At 44.0% G+C, this 24546-nt stretch overlaps 1 protein-coding gene across 1 annotated transcript in view; it reads right to left on the bottom strand.

The window, feature by feature from the left end:
- Nucleotides 1–10708: 10708 nt before the first annotated feature.
- Nucleotides 10709–24546, bottom strand: part of tmem87b (transmembrane protein 87B) — a 54804-nt gene continuing 40966 nt past the window's right edge. The window contains exons 14-21 of the mRNA XM_055636316.1: nt 24254–24363; nt 24114–24172; nt 22568–22671; nt 20979–21046; nt 19321–19388; nt 15667–15716; nt 13336–13366; nt 10709–12085 (exon numbers count right to left, since the gene is read on the bottom strand). Of these exons, the coding sequence (XP_055492291.1) occupies nt 12044–12085; nt 13336–13366; nt 15667–15716; nt 19321–19388; nt 20979–21046; nt 22568–22671; nt 24114–24172; nt 24254–24363 (532 nt within the window). The 3' untranslated portion in view covers nt 10709–12043. The remainder of the gene's footprint in view (nt 12086–13335; nt 13367–15666; nt 15717–19320; nt 19389–20978; nt 21047–22567; nt 22672–24113; nt 24173–24253; nt 24364–24546) is intronic.

Here is a 24546-nt window from a genome sequence, read left to right as displayed (position 1 = left end):
GGAAGATTGTTCCCGATGTTAGGGAAGTCCAGGACAAGGGGTCACAGCTTAAGGATAAGGGGGAAATCCTTTAAAACCAAGATGAGAAGAACTTTTTTCACGCACAGAGTGGTGAATCTCTGGAACTCTCTGCCACAGAGGGTAGTCGAGGCCAGTTCATTGGCTATATTTAAGAGGGAGTTAGATGTGGCCCTTGTGGCTAAGGGGATCAGAGGGTATGGAGAGAAGGCAGGTACGGGATACTGAGTTGGATGATCAGCCATGATCATATTGAATGGCGGTGCAGGCTGGAAGGGCCGAATGGCCTACTCCCGCACCTAATTTCTATGTTTCTATGTTTCTATAACCTTAAACAGCCATCGCAAAGGCATGTGAGAATCCCCAGGGTTTTTCCAGGGACCTCACATTCCCCACTGCGATGGAAGGCAAATAACTTCTTTCCTCCTTTTCTCCTGCGATCGGGGCAGTCGAAGCTCCTACGGTTGGAGCTCCCGTAGTAGATCCTTAACAAAGGGACCGCCAGCTCCACGATGTTAGGCCGCAGTGCAGACAGAGATAGGAATGGGGAAAAATGGCATCTCCGTCAAGGAAAGAGATAAAAAATGTTTCCCCACACCAACAGGACATGTACTCAGAATGTCACCAGAACATGCACCGAAGATAGCAATGACACGGCAACGCGACGGAAGAAGGACAAGAGGCCGACCAAATGGAGGCAAACATTCCAGTAGGAATTGGAAGCCCATGGTGCAAGCCTATCGAGAGTGGAAGACGTTGCACATAACCGAACTGAATGGCCAAAGCTTGCTGCCCAATGCACTCAACAGTGTGGGAGGAACTAAGTCTAAGTCACCCCCCCCCCCCCCCGCCCCCCCCCCACACATAATACAGAATCTCAAGATACACTAAAACATACAAGTAGACACAGAAACCAAACAGCAAAAGATGAGTCAGGCTGTTGGCGAGACTGCCATGTACGGCGCCACCCGGTGGTCAAAATTGATGATTGAGCGTGGACCCAACATCCCTCTCCTCTGCCGACGGCCCCTGTGTCCCGGGGGATGCCTCCTGCAGCCGACACCCAGGCCCACTCCTCACACCAATCACTGCCAGCAGTTAGTTCCCTCCTCCACTCTCCAGTCTTTGAGGTTACGAAGCTTCCTCTGGAAGGCAGCAATCCACTGGGCCATCCTCCATAGTGAAGCCGGGTCTTGGTTCTCACCGGCAGCTGGGTCCGTCCTTGATGTTGTCAGCCGCAGAGTCCTTGTTCTCGTTGGCCACCATCTCCATCCTCGTTTACGATGGATGCTGGGTCCATTCTTGTAAGGTTCTGCAGTGCCTCGCGGGAGCTTCCTTTCTGCACCCTGGGGCTCATTATAATCCACAGGTGGTGGAATGAAAGCCCAGGCAGTCACCCTCCAGGTGAGAGAGGATGGACAACCCAAGACTAATTGGGGACTGAGAAGTCCACTTGTAGACACAAAGGAGTAACTCAGCGGGACAGGCAGCATCTCTGGAGAGAAGGAACGGGTGACGTTTCGGGTCGAGGCCATTCTTCAGACTGAGAGTCAGGGTAGAGGGTGATACAGAGATAAGGAAGAGTAAGGTGTGAAAACGAGACATCGAAGGAGATGAGGTTCAAGGAAAATGAAGACTTAATTATTGTTAGCTAGGAGAAGATGACAACAAAGCAGATTAAAAAAATGCAAACGAGGACAGTCAGACTGGTCGGAGAACTGGGAAAGGGAGGGATGGAGAGAGGGACAGCAAGGGTTACTTGAAGCTAGAGAAGTCAATGTTCATACCGTTGGGATTGTAAACTGCGTAAGCAAAATATGAGGAGCTGTTCCTCCAATTTGTACTGGGCCTCACTCTATCCAGAGATGCCTCCTGTACCGCTGAGTTACTCCAGCGCTTTGGTGTAAACCAGCCTCTGCAGTTCCTTCTTACCCAACAGGTCTACTTGAAGTTGGCTCTTTGGACCAAGACCCGCAGTGCCCTCTACTGACCCTCCTCTGCAAGGTCATCACATTGAATGTTCAGCTTCAGAAACAGCTGGTGACTGCCCTCTGCTGGTTAGGACAAAGGTTCCAGCAAATCTTTATCTTAAAGCAAGACAAAAAAATGCTGGAGTAACTCAGAGGGACAGGCAGCATCTCCAGATAGGAGGAACGAATGATGAATAGCTGAGTTACTCCAGCATATCTTCGGTATAAACCAGTGTTTGCAGTTCCTTCCTACACATTTTACCTTAAGAAAGTCTGAAGAAAGGTCTTACATAGAAACATAGAACATAGGTGCAGGAGTAGGCCATTCGGACCTTCGAGCCTGCACCGCCATTCAATATGATCATGGCTGATCATCCAACTCAGTATCCCGTACCTGCCTTCTCTCCATAACCCCTGATCCCTTTAGCCACAAGGGCCACATCTAACTCCCTCTTAAATACAGCCAATGAACTGGCCTCAACTACTTTCTGCGGCAGAGAATTCCAGATTCTCCACTCTCTGTGTGAAAAAAGTTTTCCTCATCTCGGTCCTAAAAGATTTCCCCCTTATCCTTAAACTGTGACCCCTTGTCCTGGACTTCCCCAACATCGGGAACAATCTTCCTGCATCTAGCCTGTCCAACCCCTTAAGAATTTTGTAAGTTTCTATAAGATCCCCCCACAATCTTCTAAATTCTAGCGAGTCTTGACCCGAAATGTCACCCATTCCTTCTCTCCAAAGATGCTGCCTGTCCCGCTGAGTTACTCCAGCATTTTGTGTTTATCTTAAGGCAAGCATTGTACAAATAAGACATTCAAAATAATTCTGTGGCGTGATCCTGCATTGCTTTAAGTTAAGATAACTTAACCAGATTTGATAAATAACTCAAGGTAAAGGAACCACCAGGAGGTAGCGACCACAATATGATACATTTTAATCTGCAATTTGAGAGGGAGAAGGTAAAATCGGATCTGTCGGTATTGCAGCGGAGCAAAGGGGATTACAGAGGCATGAGGGAAGGGCTGGTCAAAGTTGACTGGAAAGGGACCCTAGCAGGGATGATGGTGAAACAGCAATGGCAGGAATTCCTGGGGATAATCTGGAAGATGCAGGATCTTTTCATTACAAACGGGAAGAAAGATTCTAAGAGGAGAATGAGGTGGCCGTGGCTGACAAGGGAAGTCAAAGATAGTATAAAACTAAAGGAGATGACGTATAATATCGTAAAGATTAGTGGGAAGCCGGAGGATTAGGAAGATTTTCAAGAACGACAGAAGGTAACTAAAAAGGGAACATGGGGAGAAAAGATGAAATACGAAGGTAAGCTAGCCAATAATATAAAAGAGGATAGCAAGAGTTTCTTCAGTTATATAAAGAGTAAGAAAGTGGCAAGAGTGAACGTTGGGCCGCTGGAGAATGATGATGGAAAAGTGATCATGGGGAATAAAGAAATGGCAGAGGAGTTGAATGACTTTTTTTGCATCGGTCTTCACAGTGGAAGACACCAGCAACGTGCCTGAAAATCAAGAGAGTCGGGGGGTGGAAGTTAGTGGAGTGGCTATTACTGGGGTGAAGGTGCTTGGGAAGCTGAAAGGGCTGGAGGTGGATAAGTCACCTGGACCGGATGGACTACACCCTAGGGCTCTGAAAGAGGTGGCTTTAGAGATTGTGGCGTTGTTGATAGTGATGTTTCAGGAATCACTAGAGTCAGGACTGGTCCCAGATGATTGGAAAATTGCCAATATTACCCCGCTGTACAAGAAAGTAGCAAAGCAGAATAGTGGGAACTACAGGCCGGTTAGTCTGACTTCAGTGATTGGTAAGATTTTAGAGTCCAATATAAAGGATGAGGTTACAGAGTACTTAGTTCACGATAAATTAGGCCAACCAGCATGGCTTTGTGAAGGGGAGGCCTTGCTTGACAAATTTGCTGGAATTCATTGAAGAAGTAAATAGCAGGACAGACAAAGGAGTCAGTAGATGTTTACTTGGATTTTCAGAAAGCCTTTGATAAGGTGCCACACGTGAGGCTGCTAAGGAAGATGAGAGCCCACGGTATCAAAGGACAGATACCAGCATGGATAGCAGGTTGGCTGGATGGCAGAAGGCAAAGAGTGGCAATAAAGGGGGCTTTTTCTGCTTAGCTGCCAGTGACTAGCGGAGTTCCGCAGGGGTCGGTGCTGGGGCCGCTACTCTTCACGTTGTATATTAATGATTTGGACATGGGGATTGAAGGCTTTATGGCCAAGTTTGCGGATGATACGAAAATAGGTGGAGGGGCAGGTGGTGTAGAGAAAGCAGGGACTTTTTTGCAAGTTCCTACCTTCCCGGAGATGTGATCAATTTTCGGATCACATTCTCCGGGCTCCGCGGCCTTACATCGATGGAGCTGGAGCCCCCCTCGGACTTTCGTGAGCCCCTCCGCGGGGCGCGGACTTTAACATCAGAGTTGATCCCTTGCCTGGGATCGCTCCCACCGCGGACTTTACCATCAAGGGCTCGCCATCTCGGGTGAGGTTAGTCGGGAGCTCCAACGCCGCAGAAGGCTTGACCAGTCCCAACGTGAGGTTTGATCGTCCAGCGTGGGGGAGCTGACAACCCCCCGATGCGGGAGCTGATCACCTCGACGCGGAGGGTTCGAACGCCGCCAGCCACGGGAGTCAAGATCGTCCCGTCAACAGAGGGCTCGAGGCCCACGACCAAGGAAGAACAAAAGCTTGAACTTTATTTCACCTTCCACCACAGTGAGGAATGTGTAGGAGTCACTGTGGTGGATGTTCATGTTAAAATGTGTTTTTGAGGGATCTGTTATTTATAATTGTATGACTGACCTGGCCAATGAAATTCCTCGTATGTTGCAAAGCATACTTGGCGAATAAAGTGTGATTCTGATTCTGAATGTTTTTGAAGGGGAAATAATGAAAATGCACATTTCCTTGAACAAATAAAATCCTGTTTAAAATTGTAATTAGCACGATACAATCAGTTTTTTAGAAAATACATTTAAGGTTGTTTAAACAACTAGTTACCAGCATATTTAACATTTAGTGTAGTTTAGAGAAAGAGCATGGAAACAGGCCCTTCTGTCCGGGCAAACCATTGATTACCTGATCACACTAGTTCTTTGTTATCCCACTTTCTCATCAAGGAGCAATTTACAGAGGCGATTAACTTAAACCTGCACGTCTTTGGGATGTGGGAGGAAGCCGGAGCAACCAGGGGGAAACTCACAGGGTTACAGGGAGAACGTGCAAACTCCACACAAGCAGCTTCCCCGGTCACGGCCGACCTGGGCCTCTGGAGCCGGGAGAATTATTCAAAATGAAATGTTGTAAGGGTCATCCATACCACCATCAAATCTGTTCAGTTTTACCGATTTCTAACAATATTGTTGAAATGGTCTGGCAGGACTCGTCAGCTGTATTAAAGTGGTACAAAGATGAAAAGTGGATGGAATTAAATGAATAAAAGCAAAAAAAAAAAAAAAACCCTAGGTCACGTTCAGCCCAATTAATCATACAAAGTCTTCCTCATGGACATGTCATTATGTTGGAGAATGTGCAGAGATTTAGGAGGATGTTGCCAGTACATGAGGGCCTGAGCTACAGGAAGTGGTTGGGCACGCTAGGATTCTAGGAGACTGAAGGGTGATCCTATGGAGGAGTATAAGATCATGAAGGGACCAGATAGGGTAGAGTCTTTTACCCAGAGTAGGGCCATCAAAAACCAGAGGACATCGGTTTAAGGTGAGAGAGTAAAGATTTAATAGGAATCTGGGGGGCAACGTCTTCCACACATAGGGTGGTGGGTGTATAGAACGAGCTGCCAGAGGAGGTAGGTACTATAACAATGTTTAAAAGGCACTTGGCCAGGCACATGGATAGGAAAGGTTTAGAATATGGGCCAAAAGCACAGCTGAGACATCTTGGTCAGCATGGACAAGTTGGGCTGAAGGGCCCGTTTCCATGCTGTACAACTTAGAGTTGAAAATATGTTAAGATGTCTTGCCTCATAGATGAGCCATACAGCCGGGTGACCTTGGTATAGCAATGTTACAACATTTTGAGATTTAAAAAATCAAGTCTGCAATTTATTCCATCAGATAAAGCATGAAAAGAAGTTTAATTTGACACCTAATTCACTTTCATATCTTCAGTATTAAAAAGGTTATGGCCATTTTCATACTCGGAAATTAGCATCTTGTTCCCTATTGATTTTCTATTGACTTACCACAAAAGCTGTGATCGAGGACAGTCAAAAGCCCATAACTTTCTTAAAAATCAAGAGAATTGAATTACATTTTCAGTTATTATAGATTAAAGCATTCTGATTAAAGCAAATATAAAACATCTTACTTGGATGACCTGAAATTAAAGCATATAATTAGTTAGTTACCTAATTGTAGCTAATTACAAAATTGACCGATGTGACGGAAATAGTAATAAACACCCAGACTGCCTTGAAAATTCAAAACTGTGATATTCTCAAGATCAGAACTTTAATATTATTGTGTTATATGCTGTAAGTCCGTAACAGATAGGTAAATAAATTACAATTTCTAGCAATAGACCAAGTCTTTATGGAGAAGATCAGTTGCTAGCTGGTAAATTGGCATATCATAATCAGTAGCATCATCATACTCCTCAGATTGTAACCAATAAACAACTCTGTACACCTGTCTGAAGAAGGTTTTCGGCCCGAAACGTTGCCTATTTCCTTCGCTCCATAGATGCTGCTGCACCCGCTGAGTTTCTCCAGCTTTTTTGTGTAACCTTCGATTCTCCAGCATCTGCAGTTCCTTCTTAAACACTCTGTACACCTTGTTTGTCCTCAACTTTCCAATGTTGGCATTGTAAACTACAAGTTTTTGCTCTTCAAACCACACATGACATGCCTTTCTGCCCACTACTTTCCCATTAACAATGTCCTGTAGATTCCATTTCTTAAGAAAATGATTTTTTTTTAAAAATAGCCTAAGTATCCAAATAACAAACTAATCCCATTCACACAAGAATTCACAATATACCATGATTTTTAAATCTCACTGTCATGAATGCGTATGCCAGATGGAAGGAATTTAATGTTTAATTCCCATAAATTAATCTAGAAACATCCACTCAATATAATAAAAAATATTTTTTTGCACAATACATGGGACTGATATTTAATATAACAATATTGACTATGGATAGACAGTAACACAAAATATAGACGATTTAGATGCTTTTATGACATGATTGTCCAAAAAAAGAGCATTTAAATCATCTTGCGCGGGTTTTTCTGGAACGCGATCGATTGGAACGTTGCATTTGCGGTGAATTTGAACCCCATATCGGCAGGAAAAACACTGCCGGTTCGATGGGGCCCAAATCACATTTTCGAAAATGTGTTTAAAGCCATCCCAAGAAACAAGATGATATGCAAAATACACAACTTACATTTTGTTTTGTCCCGTTCATGCGATCTGTCACGTTGTAGGCGTTAGAAGTCGCTTTTTATTTTTATGCAATTATTAAATTGTCTCGCGATTTAAAAAATGTTTTTTTAAAAATCGGGAACGGAAGTCGGATCGATTTTTCTTCAGCAGCTAGCAGCCCGAGGAAGTCCGTCTCCGATAAGCAGTAGAAAAGGCATTTTAATCCCGCCCCCACCCCAAAGGCGTCAAAGTCGCGCACACGGCCAGTGGCAGAACTGCAGCGCCGCTGAAGGTAAGTTTTGTAACATCGCTACTTGGTATGAATCAGTACATGGTCATCAGTTGAAACCCCTTCTTCACCTTGGGTATGTCCCATCTCACTGAAAAACTTCCTGAAGTGGTAGAGCAGCTGAATGGAAAGAAAACTATGACCAAGGGAGCACTCAAGAGTCTCTGGAGGCCATCAAGTCTCATGGGATCTGAACAATGAAGCCTGCTGTTAAGTACCCATCATCCTCCCTCATCTGATGAATCCATGCTATTTCATGTTCACACACCTAAGTGGAGAACTTACACAATGTATGCTGGGTGATAAACTTGGACACAAAGTGCTGGAGTAACTCAGGGCTCAGGCAGCGTCTCTGGAGAACATGGATAGGTGACGCTTTGGGTCGGGACCCTTCTTCAGACCCACGTTTCACTCGAAAGTTCACCTATCCATGTTCTTCAGAGATGCTGCCTGACCCGCTGAGTGTCTCCAGCACTTTGTATCCTTTGTGTCAACCAGCATCTGCAGTTCCTCGTTTCTACAGGTGGACTTCAATGTTTGACACCTCGAGTGGCTCGGTCACGTCACTTTCCATCAACCACTGAACAATATAGCCGTTAGATAGGGTCCAAGTCGAGAGAGAGATCTGTATAGGCACAAAATGCTCGAGTAACTCAGCGGGTCAGGCAACATCTCTGGTGATGTTTCGGGTCGAGACCCTTCTTCAGTCTGTATGACCCCTTTAGCCCACCTGACATAGCTATACATGCCCGTGACGGCCCAGACAGGCGTGACCTCTGTGCAGGGCTTCAGGAGCACCAACCCCACCCCACACAAAGATGATACTCGTGATCACATCTGCACCAGCACCTTCAGCTGGTCCAGCAGCTCAAAGTGGGCAGAATTATCCTCCATCAGAATCTGCAGCCAACATTCCTCAGTCAACCAAAGAGAGGCACAAATACCTGGAGTAACTCAGCGGGTCAGGCAGCATCCCTGGAGAACGTGGATAGGTGACGTTTCACAGAGTGCTGGAGTAACTCAGCGGGTCAGGCAGCATCTGTGGAGAACATGGATAGGTGACGTTTCACAGAGTGCTGGAGTAACTCAGCGGGTCAGGCAGCATCTGTGGAGAACATGGATAGGTGACGTTTCACAGAGTGCTGGAGTAACTCAGCGGGTCAGGCAGCATCTCTGGAGAACATGGATAAGTGACGCTTCACAGAGTGCTGGAGTAACTCAGCGGGTCAGGCAGCATCCCTGGAGAACATGGATAGGTGACCCTTCGGGTCAGGACCCTTATTCAGATGCTGGATCAGACCCAAAAGGTCACCGTGTTATCCAGAGATGCTGCCTGATCCGCTGAGTTACTCCTGCACTTTGTCCCTTTGTGGAAACCAGCATCTGCAGCTTCTACAGGTGGACTTCAACGTTTTACACCTAGAGTGACTTGGTGGCATTGCTGTTGATCAACAAGGTAGCTGTCAGATGGGGTTCAAGTCGAGAGAGGCGAGAGAGAAATCCATATATAGACACAGGATGTTGGGCAACATCTCTGGACGAAAAGACTAGGTGATGTTTCAGATCGAGATCCTTCTTCAGACCGAGTCAGGGGAGAGGGAAACAAGGTATGAACTGGTTCAGAACAAATCAGAGCCGGCACTGATGACTTACTGTTACCCCAGCATTTTGTGTCCATTTACCAGTAACGTAGTGCTCGAAGAACCAGATCACATCACCTCTCCACTGGATACAAAGTGATGGACTAACTCAACGGGTTGACTACGAGATGCTACCTGACCATGAGTTATTCCAGCACTGTGTCTTTTTTTTGTAAACTAGCACCTGCAATTCCTTGTAGAATTGCTGCTTTACAGCACCAGAGACCAGAGTTCGATCCCGACTATGGGTGCTGTCTGTTGGGAGTTTGTACGTTCTCCCCATGACCACGTGGGTTTTCTCAGAGATCTTCGCTTTCCTCCCACACTCCAAAGACGTAGATACATGTAGGTTAATTGGTTTGGTATAAATGTAAATTGTGCCTAGTGTGTGTCGGATAGTGCTAAGGCGGTTCACTAGCCGGTGCAGACTCGATGGGCCGAAGGAGCTGTTTTCTCGCTGTAACTCTAAACTAAACTAACTGTGAGAACAGAGCTGCTTCCAAAGTTGGTCGCACACCTATAGGTAGTGCCCAAAATGTAATTAAAAGGCAAGGCGTGTACAACTTTTAGGAATACGTTCAACATCCGCAGCAACACGGTGTATTGGAGTTTCAAAGTACTCTACCACTGAGTGAAAACAGAAGGTAACTGTTCGCTATTGATGCTTTTTTTGCTGAATGAGGGAAGGTACAAAATGGATGACAGGAAAAATAACACCCTTCGGAAATCCAAAACCTCCTCAATGATCAAAGGGCCACTTCGACCAACGCTCAATAACACAGTGACGGTAACATCACTCTACAAATTTCAAACTTACACAGAATTGTAGGTGTACATTTTAAAGATATTCCAAGCACTGGTTTACTAGATTTACTAGAATGTTGCCTGGGTTTCAACAATTAAGTTACAGAGAAAGGTTGAATAAGTTGGGTCTTTATTCTCTGGAGCGCAGAAGGTTAAGGGGGACTTGATAGAGATCTTTAAAATGATGAGAGGGATAGACAGAGTTGATGTGGACAAGCTTTTCCCTTTGAGAATAGGGAAGATTCAAACAAGAGGACATGACTTCAGAATTAAGGGACAGAAGTTTAGGGGTAACATGAGGGGGGACTTCTTTACTCAGAGAGTGGTAGCAGTGTGGAATGAGCTTCCAGTGGAAGTGGTGGAGGCAGGTTCGTTGGTATCATTTAAAAATAAATTGGATAGGCATACGGATGAGAAGGGAATGGAGGGTTATGGTATGAGTGCAGGCAGGTGGGACTAAGGGAAAATAATTGTTCGGCACGGACTTGTAGGGCCGAGATGGCCTGTTTCCGTGCTGTAATTGTTATATGGTTTAATGAAACACCCACTCATTTTCAACATGGGACACAAGGACATTAAAATATATATACTTTTAATTATCTTAGTTTGGAAGGCACCAAAAAGCAAACTGACAAGTGCTATACTGCTGCTACTCCTGCAAGAGCAACATGTGCACAAGGCCACCAGATGAACCAACCACCTAATTTGCTCAGTAAAGTCTGGTGAATCCAGTATCATAGCACCCAATAGCATTTTTTAATATATACACTGATCCTTCAAATGAATGTTCCAGAAAGAAATTTGATAACTTAAAGAAAAACATATAAGGTACAATGTCATCAATCATAATACACAAAATATTTTTTTACAAACATCACTTAAGGGATCTGGCTCTCTCAATAACTGAAAGACGAACTTGGATATTCATGACACAATTATTTTCAGATGACCACTGTATTAAATGGAATGTATAGTCAATATAATACAGAGATTCACTTTTCAGGTGCAGAGTCTAAAGTCAGTCATCTCTTGTGAGGTGGTCAAAAACTTTTTGTTTACAAAAATAAAAGATTCCAGTGTTCCAACAGCAATGTGCATTAAACCATAATATAATGTCTACGACTAAAATAAAGGAAACTGTATTTAGAATTTATTCCTACAGTATATTGTGCAGGACAAGGGGTCACAGCTTAAGGATAAGGGGGAAATCCTTTAAAACCGAGATGAGGAGAACTTTTTTCACACAGAGAGTGGTGAATCTCTGGAACTCTCTGCCACAGAGGGTAGTTGAGGCCAGTTCATTGGCTATATTTAAGGGAGTTAGATGTGGCCCTTGTGGCTAAGGGGATCAGAGGGTATGGAGAGAAGGCAGGTACGGGATACTGAGTTGGATGATCAGCCATGATCATATTGAATGGCGGTGCAAGCTCGAAGGGCCGAAAGGCCCACTCCTGCACCTAATTTCTATGTTTCTATGTTTCTAAATACTCTTAGGAATAGATAGTACCCACAGAGCAAATGTATGAAATTAAAACTTTCATACTGTGGACTATCCCTAACAAAAAAAATCCACATCTGCACCAAATCGTATAGCCCTCTAGTACATGAAGGGAGAGGGAAGGAGGAATAAGGGGAAATTGAAGACACCGATTACTTCAATAGAGAATTGAAGCAAAGCTTGCTTACACTCCCTCATGTTGGATTTCCCTTTGCACAATTTTCCATCTCAGTCTCACATTAAAGAGTGAGCATTGCACATGAAGTAAAGGAACACTTGGTGCCTTCTCCGCTGGCCCATTGATTACTCCAGTAATCTGCGTCACGTCTCCCTTCACTGGCCTGTCTGTTTGCTGTGCAGAGGTTTGGTCAAGCACTCCAGACTGAGTTTGACAGGAAAATATGCTCTTCACTCCATCTTGGATATTTCATATTTGATCGTCATTATTTCCTAGTTTGGAAAGAGAACCCAATATTAGATTTCTTCTTCCTTCAAAAAGGTGCCGCCCCTATGTTTTTGCCTATTTCTCTACAATAACTACCATCCTATTGCATAACAAGAGTTAACTATGGATCTCTGATTCACCTTCATCTTTTTCTGATTGAAACATACAGACTGGAAGCAGGCCCTTCGACCCACTGAGTTCACGCTGACCTTCGATCACCCGTTCACACTAGTTCTGTGTTATCCCACTTTTGAATCCACAAGGGGCAATTTACATATAACCATATAACAATTACAGCACGGAAACAGGCCATCTCGGCCCTACAAGTCCGTGCCGAACAACTTTTTTCTCCTTAGTCCCACCTGCCTGCACTCATACCATAACCCTCCATTCCCTTCTCATCCATATGCCTATCCAATTTATTTTTAAATGATACCAATGAACCTGCCTCCACCACTTCCACTGGAAGCTCATTCCACACCGCTACCACTCTCTGAGTAAAGAAGTTCCCCCTCATGTTACCCCTAAACTTCTGTCCCTTAATTCTGAAGTCATGTCCTCTTGTTTGAATCTTCCCTATTCTCAAAGGGAAAAGCTTGTCCACATCAACTCTGTCTATCCCTCTCATCATTTTAAAGACCTCTATCAAGTCCCCCCCTAATCTTCTGCGCTCCAGAGAATAAAGACCTAACTTATTCAACCTATCTCTGTAACTTAGTTGTTGAAACCCAGGCAACATTCTAGTAAATCTCCTCTGTACTCTCTCTATTTTGTTGACATTACAGAAGCCAATTAACCTACAAACCCGCACCTGGAGGCCCTGGAGGAAACCCATGTGGTCACAGGGAAAACGTGCAAACTCCACACACAGACAGCACCCATGGTTAAGATTGAACCCAAGTCTCCGACGCTGTGAGGCTGCAGTTCTACTGTGCTCTTGCTTATGTGCAGAACGCGTTGTGGTGTTACAAGCCCAGGAAATAAAGGACTTGCCTTACACTGTACAAACAGTGCCATGAATGATCTGCAGAAAATACCGCTAAGTATTTTGTAACCAGACCAACCTACCCAAGCAGCAAGTTCAAATGACTCGTGCATTGCACAATTACCATGCTACCCACGGCTGAGCATTTATCGTGGGCTGCACTGTGCATTTCAACAACAGACCAGATGCCAATTGAGCAATTTAATGACCCAGGAGAGCGAAGCAACAACTGACTAGATCTAATGAATCCTCGAGGTGGTGTGTACTTACTTCATCTGAATCCAGCAACAAGGGAAGTGCACTGAAACAGAAAAAGTTGTATCAGCTTTTGGCAATGATCCTCATCAATGGCAATGAGCAACGACACATTCGGCATCAGACATGCGCGACGGCTCTCTCTCCAAGCCCCAACACTCACCCTGGCCCAGGTCCCACCTTCCCTTTAAGCATTGGGTTTACGAGAACATTTATTATAATGCTGCCTCTTTTTTGAAAAAGTGAATTTAAAGCAGATGTGTGAGGCTGGTTTTACTTTTACACGGAGGTGGGTGGTGGGTATTGTCAGGGATGGTGGCAGACACAGTAGTGGCGTGTAAGCAACTTTTAGACAGACACGTGGACATGCAAGGAATGGAGGAATAGGAACCACGTGCAGGAAGAGGAGATCTGGACAGGTACATGGATAGGGCAGGTTTCAAGGGGTATGGCCCAAATGCAGGCAGGTGGGACTAGTGTAGATGGGGCATCTTCCTCGTGTGGGCATTGAACCAAAGGACCCATTTCCATGCCTTATGGATATCGATATAACTAAAAGTCTCATCTTGACCACTTCCTATCTGTGCTGTATATAGATTTTAGAAAAAACGCTACCCTATATAGCTATGATTTTTGGCCGTCTTACTCACAGTCCTCCTCCGCTATGAAATGGAATGTGGTGGCCTGCACTGCTTGAAATGCTATGAAATGGAATGTGGTGGCCTGAACTCTGCTTGAAATGCTATGAAATTGAATGTGGTGGCCTGCACTCTGCTTGAAATGCTATGAAATTGAATGTGGTGGCCTGCACTCTGCTTGAAATGCAATTTCAAGGAATAGCCGTGAGCGTACTGTCAGCCAACCAGCCGTGAGTGATTGAGCTGCCAGCCCACCAGCCCCGAGTGACTGAACTGCCAGTCCACCAGGCCTGAGTGACTGAGCTGCCAGCCCACCAGGACCGAGTGACTGAACTGCCAGCCCAGCAGGCCTGTTGCCAGCCCAAGAATCCATTCGGCCCACAATGTCCATTCTAACCCTCTGGAAACCAGTCCCTTCTGCCCACTATACCCATACTAGCACTCCAGAAAGTACCCCCCCCCCACTGGCCACCAATATTGGAATTGGTGGAGAGGTGGAATATTGCGTTGGGGGACCAGTCCTCTTGTGTGAACATGGGACCCATTGGGTCCCACTTTGTCTAGTAATTGTATAAATGTTACTTTTATTGATTAAAATCAAAACATTACGTATAATGTTTCTATGCTGCATGACTGACTATTAGTTTATCTTCGCAATGTGTTCTGCACAGATCATGAGTAGCCATAAAAAGCTGGAGTAACTCAGCCGGACAGGCAGCATCTCTGGAGAGAAGGAATGGGTGACGTTTCGGGTCAAGACCCTTCTTCAGACTGACAATTATCTCCAGAGATTCTGCCTGTCCCGCTGAGTTACACCAGTATTTTGTGTCTATCTTCGGTTTAAACCAGCATCTGCAGCTACTTCCTACACACAAGGTTAAAAGTGTTAGATGCAGAAATTCGGCCCTTCAGATGTACTTTGCCATTCAATCATGGCTGATCCTTCTTTCCCTCTCAACCCCAACCTCCTGCCTTCTCCCCATAACCTCTAACACCCGTACTAATCAAAGATCTATCTATCTCTGCTGTAAAAATATCCATTGATGTTTTGGCCGAAGGGCCTGTTCTTGCGCTGTACTATTCTAAGCATATTGGGGTATGAATGACTATCCAATAGTCCAGAAACATGCTGATCTGGCACAACGAGAATCCTCAGCACGCTAGGCTAACAGCATATTTGAAGTATATTGCAACTACATGGCAAGTTCGAGCTGAAAAGATTTGGCCTTTCAAGCCGACTAAGTTAAATTGAGTGGAAAGCAAGATTGTATTCAAACAATCAAATGTATTGTGAGAAAATGAACATGGACCGGTGGGAGAACACAAGATCACTGTCATGAGATGGTGGATGGGGAGAATAACACCTGCGTCTGTGTGCAGCAAATATCTGTGTTAGTGCTTCTGATAAGGAAGATGAAATCCAGAGATCAAATGAACTTAGGGAGCAGTGGTAAAGAATCAAATGAACAATTCAAGCTTTGATCCAATGTGCTATTGAATTGCATTAAATGATTCATTTCAATCAACTGATAGCTTTGGTCACAATTGCACTTTGTGTTTGGTTAATGCCTCTGAGAATGGGCGGAGGGCGAGTCTGAGTAACAACTGGCGTGTTGCCACAAGGAAATGACAGCGTGCACAGCAGAGAGGGGCAAAGTACTAAACATTGAATAATGTGGAGTGGGTAGAATAAAATGCTGATACGTACACATCTGTTATCGAAGGAATGTTGTCTTCCACCCACTTCAAATCTTCATCCTATTAACAATAAAACAAACCACATTTCAGGTGTAGGTTTAAGGTTTTATTGTCACATGTACCGACGTACCATGACAAGCTTTATTTTGCATGCTATCCAAACGCATCAGAATACCATAAATAGATACAATCAGTTCAGACTCAAGTACAATACATAGAGTAAGGGGAGAGTGCAGACTATCAGGTGGTGTAGCAATAGAGTTGCTGCCTCACAGCACTAGAGACCCAGGTTCAATCCCGACTATGGGTGCTGTCTGTACAGTGGTTGTACCTTCTCCGTGTGACCCGAGTGGGTTTTCTCTAGGTGCTCTGGTTTCCTCCCACACTCTAAGGACGTTTGAGTTTGTAGGTTGATTGGCTTCAGTAAAAATTGTTCCTAGTGTATAGCATTCAGGGATCACGGGTAGGCCAAAGGGTCTGTTTTTGTGCTGTGTCCCTAAAATAAACTAATATAGCTCTCAGCATTGTAGCACATCAGTTACTTAGACAATGTCCAATGTCCTCAATGGGGGAGAGGTACATCAGACAGGGCCCCAGCTTATGGAAGGGCCGTTCAGAAGCCTGATAATTTGAGCGGGGTGGGAAAGAAGCTGTTCCCGCGTCTGGTGGTGCGTGCTTTCAAGATTCTATACCTTCTGCCGGACGGGAGCAGGGAGGAGGAGGGATGACCGGATTGGGAAATGTTTTGAAAAGGGATTGAAAAGAAATGCAGAAAAAAAACATCCGCAAATGCTGGAAATCCAAAATCAGAATCGGTGTTTTAAGGAGCATCTGTGAGAAGAGGAACAGTTAGCAATTCTAGTTGATGACCTTACATCAAAAGGAGAAAATATGAGTATTCTACTTTGAGAGAATAGACAATAGATGCAGGAAGAGGCCATTCGGCCCTTTGAGCCATTCACTGTGATCATGGCTGATCATCCACATTCAGTACCCCGTTCCTGCCTTCTCACCATATCCCTCGACTCGGCTATCTTTAAGAGCCCTATCTAGCTCTCTTGAAAGCAGCCAGAGAATTGGCCTCCACTGCCTTCTGAGGCACAGAATTCCACAGATTTACAACTCTCTGGCTGAAAAGGTTTTTCCTCGTCTCAGTTCTAAATGGTCTACCCCTTATTCTTAAACTGTGGCCCCTGGTTCTGGACTCCCCCAACATCGGGAACATTTCTTAATTGTTGGAAGGAACAAAAGGAATATTTGTGTTGAAGTTTCGACCAAGAACGTGAGAGGATGCGTTGTGGCTTGTTAATGGTGGCTGAGCTGTTTGGGGAGGTATAAATGGAGCAGAGAATGAAAAGCAATGTTGGAGATTGAAAACACCATTGACATGAGGCTCACCAGCCTATAATTCCCTGGATTCTCCACTTCCCTTCTGACAAAAAAACCCATTAGCGACTCTCTGGTTCTCTGGGACTTTGTCTGTGGCCAGAGAAGATGCAAAGTTCTTCATCAAGGCTCCTGCAATTTTCTTTCTTGCCTCTCTCAATATCCTGGAAGAGATCCCATCAGGCACTGGAGATTTCCTCCTCAATTTCAATCTGCCCTTGTATATCAGTATTCTCCACACTGATCTCATTGCCCTCCATGTCCTTCCCTTTGGTGAAAATAGATACAGAGTACGCTACTGGTACCTTGCCCAGGCAAAATTGGTAACCTGTGGAATTTATTGCTACAAACGGCTGTGGAGGCCAAGTAAGTGGGCATTTTTAAAACAGAAATTGATAGATTCTTGATTAGTCAAGATATTAGAGGTTATGGGGAGAAGGCAGGAGAATGGGGTTGAGCGGGAACAATAGAACAGCCATGATAGAATGATCAGGCTTCCCAGTTGTTATCAGGCAACCAAATCATCCTTCCACAACCAGAGCAGTGCTGAACTACTATCTACCTCATTGGTGACCCTCAGACTATCCTTGATCAGATTTTGCTGGCTTTACCTTGCACTGAATGTTTTTCCCTTATCATTTAGTTTAGTTTAGAGATACAGTGCGGAAACAGGCCCTTCAGCCCAACGGGTCCGTGCCGACAAGCGATCCCTGCACATTAACACTATCCTACACTGACTAGGGACAACTTTTCATTTACCAAGCCAATTAACCTGTACGTCTTTGGAATGTGGGAGTAAACCGAAGATCTTGGAGAAAACCCACGCAGGTCACGGGGAGAACGTACAAACTCCTTACAGACAGCACCCGTAGTCGGGATCGAACTCTGATCTCCGGCGCTACATTCGCTGTAAGGCAACAACTCTAATGCTGTGCCACCATGATCGCCCATGCCCAGTGTATGTATCTGTACACTGTAAACGGCTCGATTGTAATCATGTACTGTTTTTTTCTGCTGACTGGATAGCGCGCAACAAAAGCTTTTCACTGTACCTCGGTACACGCGACAATGAACTAAACTGAAACCAAACTGATTAACTAATGGAGCAAACTCAATGGGCTGCATGGCCTAATTCGGCTCCTATGTCTTATGGTCTTATCTTTCATCATGGCATAACAATTCATCACCAATGTCAACCTGGCGAGTCACTGCTGAATGCCACAGACTCACCACTCTCTGTATGAAAAAGTGTCTCCTCATCTCCGTTCTAAATGGCTTACCCCTTATTCTTAAACTGTGGCCCCTGGTTGTGGACTGGCCCCTGGTTGAGGAGCACAGAATTGATCAAACTGAGGGGTTTAGGAAAATAATTCAACATCTCGGATCCCGTTTGACTGATTGCAAAACCACCAATGGATGAACAAATGCAACATCCCTGGAGAACTTATCCAGAGATGCTACCCGACCCGCTGAGTTACTCCAACTCTTTCTGTCTCTTTTTTGTAGATCAGCATGGGCAGTTTTTTGTTTCTACATTTCCGTAGAAACAAGGAACTGCAGATTCTAGTTTACAAAAACAAAAGACAAGCGCTGGAGCAACTCAGCGGGGCAAGCTGCATTTTATCTATGCAACATATTCCAAAGTATTTCCTAACCACATTCCTCTTTTTGGCACATGTAACATGGTTAAAATGCTCTAGAAGGGAGACGAGGCAAACAAGAGGCAAATATTAGGATGGGTTGTACGTAACCGACCCAAAGAGTTGAAGAGACCGAGAGGTTTTGGAACAGAATACAACATCTTAGATCTTGTATGATTGAATGCATGACCATCAATGGAAGAGCAAAGATGGTAGGCCACGGGAGTGAGGCCAGAGGGACAAGAATTAGTGTAGCTGGCAAGGAGCTTTGTGCAGCTGGAGGAGGTTATAGATACTTAAAATATTCAAAGAAAGACACAAATGCTGGAGTAACGCAGCGGGACAGGCAGCATCTCTGGAGAGAAGGAATGGCTGATGTTTTATGTCATGACCCTTTTTCAGACATTGAGAGTCAGACGAAGGGTCTCGTCCCAAAAAGTCACCCATTCCTTCTCTCCAGAGATGCTGCCTGTCCCGCTGAGGTACTCCAGCATCTTGTGTCTATCTTCGGTTTAAACCACTATCTGCAGTTCCTTCTTACACTTAAATTAAGTTAAACCTGAACACATTCAATACTTTGCGTCCGATTTCTTATCGGTATTTTGCCCATGCCATGAAGAATGAACAAAACTACTCACCAATTTGGAAGACGGTTTTGTTAATCCATTAGCCCGTATGTTGGATGTTCGTTTCTTCATTCCATCGGCTAAGCAGTACACAGACAAAAACATGGATTATTAATGAACAATTGTGTATTTCGCTTAATGTCTAAAAAAGACAAGAAACATAGACTAGTTTATATCTCATTACTATTGTTGTAAAAAAAAAAGTTAAACTGCACATCTTTATACATTTTTTTTTACTGCAACAAACAAGTTTGAGAGTAATCTTGACTAATATTTTTGTAACAATTTCCTTAATTATGGCCTGATAACGGCGAACAAACGAATACTTAAATTTTGGAAACATACATCAGTCCCTACTGTTAAGATGTGGATTACAAACATGTCTGAGACACTACATCTTGAAAATATTAAACTTGTTTTGGCAGAAAAACCAGATCATTTTTCCAAGACATTGACAACATTCACCGAATTCTTACAAGGATAGTATGGTGCAACCCAACTTTGGATTTAGATCCAATTATGGGCTGGGTGAGGTGGGTGGGGAGGGACGAGAGGCAGGTATATCACCACTTTTTTCTCTCTTTTTCTTTTTGTTCTTTTTTTCCCTTTTTCACTCTTCCTTTTACCCACTCTAGCTACACTACTTTGGTAATCTAGGGGTTCTATCTTTGCACATCTCACTTTTTCTGTCTTATGAAGAAAGACTGGATAGACTAGGTTTATACTCTCTAGAATTTAGGAGATTGAGAGGGGATCTTATAGAAACTTACAAAATTCTTAAGGGGTTGGACAGGCTAGATGCAGGAAGATTGTTCCCGATGTTGGGGAAGTCCAGGACAAGGGGCCACAGCTTAAGGATAAGGGGGAAATCCTTTAAAACCGAGATGAGAAGAACTTTTTTCACACAGAGAGTGGTGAATCTCTGGAACTCTCTGCCACAGAGGGTAGTTGAGGCCAGTTCATTGGCTATATTTAAGAGGGAGTTAGATTTGGCTAAGGGGATCAGAGGGTATGGAGAGAAGGCAGGTACGGGATACTGAGTTAAATGATCAGCCATGATCATATTGAATGGTGGTGCAGGCTCTAAGGGCCGAATGGCCTACTCCTGCACCTAATTTCTATGTTTCTATGTTTCTCCCTCTCGTCCTTTCTCTTTTCTTTCCCTCTATTTTAAGTTAAAAAGTTAAAATTGAAGCTGTACAATAACTGTATCTTTTGATATGCCGATTGTTCATTTGCTTCTAATAAATTTAAAAAAAAAAGAATATATTTATTTTTGTAACACTATTTGTTTAGTTTATAGTTTAGATATGGCATTGGATACAGGCCATTCAGCCCATCCTAACCAGTGATCATCCACACGGTAGTTCTATCCAACACACTAGGGACAATTTACAGAAGCCAATTAATCTACAAACCATGTCTTTGGAATGTGGGAGGAAACCAGAGCACGCGGAGAAAACCTACGCGGACACAGGCAGAACGTGCAAACTCCGGACAGACAGAACCCGTAGTCTGGATCGAACCCAATAAGGCAGCAACTCTACCACTGCGCCACTGTGCGCCCACAATTCACAGTTTGTGGAATAGTAAAAATGGGGGCCATAACAGGCATCAATTCTCAGAAGTAATAGATGATTAAATATTTCTGAATAGAGATGCACACTTACCAAAGTTTTCTCCAATCAGCTCATTCGCTTCATCGTCTGGGTCATCAATAAGAGGGGTAAATGCATATCTGAAGTCGTGCACGAGAGGAAAATGCCACAATCAGAATAAAGAACAAGTTCACAATCTCAATATAATAAACATTGCCTAATCCTCCAAAATTAGTGACCCAGGGAGTATGCTCACATGACATTTTCTTTCCTGTTTATTATATTGTTTACAGTGTACTATGTTTACATCTTGTGTTGTGCTGCTGCTGTTCTATGTGGGATATATGACAACAAAACACTCTTGACTCCTTACCACCAGTGTCACCAAGTTACAGCGTAGGGAGGGGCGGGGTGCTGAGCCTTGAAATCTAACAGCATTAAGGGGCTGTCCCACTGTGGCGACCTAATTGGAGAGTTTAGAAGAGTTTAGAAGAGTTTTAAAAAAAATGTCACGTAGAAGACCTCCTTTGACTATGTTGAAGACTATCTACAACTACCTTCGATTGCCTTCCACTACCCTCGATTACCTATGAAGAACATGCCGACCTTCTACGACCTACTTCAACTAAACCCATGAGTAAAAAAATATATAGATTTTTTCACAGCGCCCTTTTTTTTTTTACTCGCGGGCATTTTTCAGCATGTTGAAAAATACGCCGCGACCTAGCTGAGGCCTCGAGTACGCGGGGACTGCTCTCGAACATGAAGGAGAGTTACAAAGGCCTCCTAGGACCTCGTGTCGACCATGCTGCGAATAAGAGTTGAGGGCAAACTCGTCTGCACTCGTGGATTAGGTCGCCACAGTGGGACAGGCCCTTAACATTATGGCTATTTCATCAATAATACAAATTCTATTTATCAAAGCTAAGAATTAACAATATATTAACTGAAGATTTTTGTGATGTGATGTGATGTACTGCTCTGCGTTGTATGTTTATTTTAGTTTAGAGATACAGCGTGGAAACAGGCCTTTTGGCCCATCGAGTTTGTGCTATCCAACTATCACCCATACCCTATCCTACACAGGTAGGGACAATTTACAGAAGCCAATTTTCCCACAAACCTTGCATGTCATTGGGATGTGGGAGGAAACCGGAGCACCCGGAGGAATCCCACCCGGACACAGGGAGAACAGACAAACCAGTCAGGATCGAATCCAGGTCTCAGAGATCAGGCAGGAAAGTAGTGCTGAGGTAGATGAGTCACGATCTTGTTGAATGACAAAGCAGACCCCAGGAGCTAAAAGGTCTGTCCCACTTGGACTTCATTTGCGCATCACGCAGATGGTGCACAAAGATTTTGTACATACTGGGGGGCCGCGCGCAACTGCCCATGTCACCACGTACAATGCGCGCGCAATGCGCACTCACGTGTGCTGCACGCCACACGTGTCGTTCATCGTGACGTGTAAATTACACTCAAATGACGCCCAAGTGGTACAGGCCCTTAAAAGGCCTACTTCCAAACCTAATTCTTAATTTCTTTATTCTTAGAGGAAACAGGCCATATGCAATGACATCATGGCAACAGAACTAAAGGAAGGCAAAGTAGAGGGGAAATAAATAATTAAATTCTCCACAAAAAGTATTAGAAAGGCTTACCTCTGATTATTTGCCGATGGTCTCCAGAGGAACATTATAACTAAGAGAATCACAGAGAAGAGAAGTCTCCAGAAAGCATCATCCACCCATAGCTCCATCCAATCCTGCCAATTTTAAAATACAGGTAAAATTAGATTCAATCCAGACAACAATGTACAAATTGGGAGCTTGAATAAGAAAAGGCTAATTTGTAGTGAGTGAGAGTTTAAGGATATTTATAGTTAAAAGTAAGAAATGTTGCTGTAGGAGGTAGAGATTTAAAAGTGTGGCGATTGTAATATGTGTTTGTTGATCTGCTTCTTTGGCAAGCAAATAATTGTCTGGAGATAGACACAAAATGCTGGAGTAATTAAGTGGGACAGGCAGCATCTCTGGAGAGAAGGAATTGGTGTCTTTTCGGGTTGAAAGCATCATAGAAACAGAAACATAGAAATTAGGTGCAGGAGTAGGCCATTCGGCCCTTCGAGCCTGCACCACCATTCAATATGATCATGGCTGATCATCCAACTCAGTATCCCGTACCTGCCGTCTCTCCATACCCTCTGATCCCCTTAGCCAAAAGGGCCACATCTAACTCCCTCTTAAATATAGCCAATGAACTGGCCTCGACTACCCTCTGTGGCAGAGAGTTCCACAGATTCACCACTCTCTGTGTGAAAAAAGTTCTTCTCATCTCGGTTTTAAAGGATTTCCCCCTTATCCTTAAGCTGTGACCTTGTCCTGGACTTCCCCAACATCGGGAGCAATCTTCCTGCATCTAGCCTGTCCAACCCCTTAAGAATTTTGTAAGTTTCTATAAGATCCCCTCTCAATCTCCTAAATTCTAGAGAGTACAAACCAAGTCTATCCAGTCTTTCTTCATAAGACAGCCCTGACATCCCAGGAATCAGTCTGGTGAACCTTTTCTGCACTCCCTCCATGGCAATAATGTCCTTCCTCAGATTTGGAGACCAAAACTGTACGCAATACTCCAGGTGTGGTCTCACCAAGACCCTGTACAACTGCAGTAGAACCTCCCTGCTCCTATACTCAAATCCTTTTGCTATGAAAGCTAACATACCATTCGCTTTCTTCACTGCCTGCTGCACCTGCATGCCTACTTTCAATGACTGGTGTACCATGACACCCAGGTCTCGCTGCATCTCCCCTTTTCCTAGTCGGCCACCATTTAGATAATAGTCTGCTTTCCTGTTTTTGCCACCAAAGTGGATAACCTCACATTTATCCACATGCTTATCCACATTTATCCTTGATGCTGCCTGTCCCACTGAGTTACTCCAACATTTTGTGTCTACCTTCGGTTTCAACCAGCATCTGCAGTGCCTTCCCACACAAATAATCGTCTGGTTTGGTAGCCATCTTGGAAGATGTTATCTAACACAGCGGGACATAACAGTGGCAAGGATTCAAGTTCATGAATCCTCTCAGGGTTAAGGCAACCACTAACTCCCATTGTGAATCACTAGCATCAGTGTGATTACACTCAGCATTTCAAAAGGCTGAACGTCCACAGCAAAAGAAAATTATAAAAAATAATTTAACTTACTGACTGACACGGTGTCAATCTGAACTTCTTGGTTGTCCATGCCATAAATCCAATTGATGCTAGAAATCGAAGACAATTGGATTATTATAGTATATTGATAAATTCACTGGAATAACTTGGATATACTGGAGGTGACTCACCTATTATGGCAAATATCAATGTGTTGGTAAAATGTCTGTACAGTGAAAGCTTCACTGTATTTTTCCTCAATTTCAGCATTTTAATAGTTTGAGCCAGGCTAACAAATATGTAGCAAAAGCTAAGGAGAATGTTTTCAGTAATAAAGTAAAAGAGCATTTAAAAAGGATAATAATCACTATATGTGTCATTGAAATGTAGCCATGAGAAAACAAATCCAAACCATTAAAATTCCTTTTCACCTAGATTCCCCTCTCCATCAGTGTTTCACTAATGCATACCTAATACGCAAAAG

The sequence above is a fragment of the Leucoraja erinacea genome, chromosome 5 (genome assembly GCF_028641065.1).
Source record: "Leucoraja erinacea ecotype New England chromosome 5, Leri_hhj_1, whole genome shotgun sequence".
Taxonomy (NCBI): domain Eukaryota; kingdom Metazoa; phylum Chordata; class Chondrichthyes; order Rajiformes; family Rajidae; genus Leucoraja; species Leucoraja erinaceus.
The sequence above is the reverse complement of the archived record's forward strand: the minus strand, read 5'-3'. Positions and strand labels throughout refer to the sequence as shown.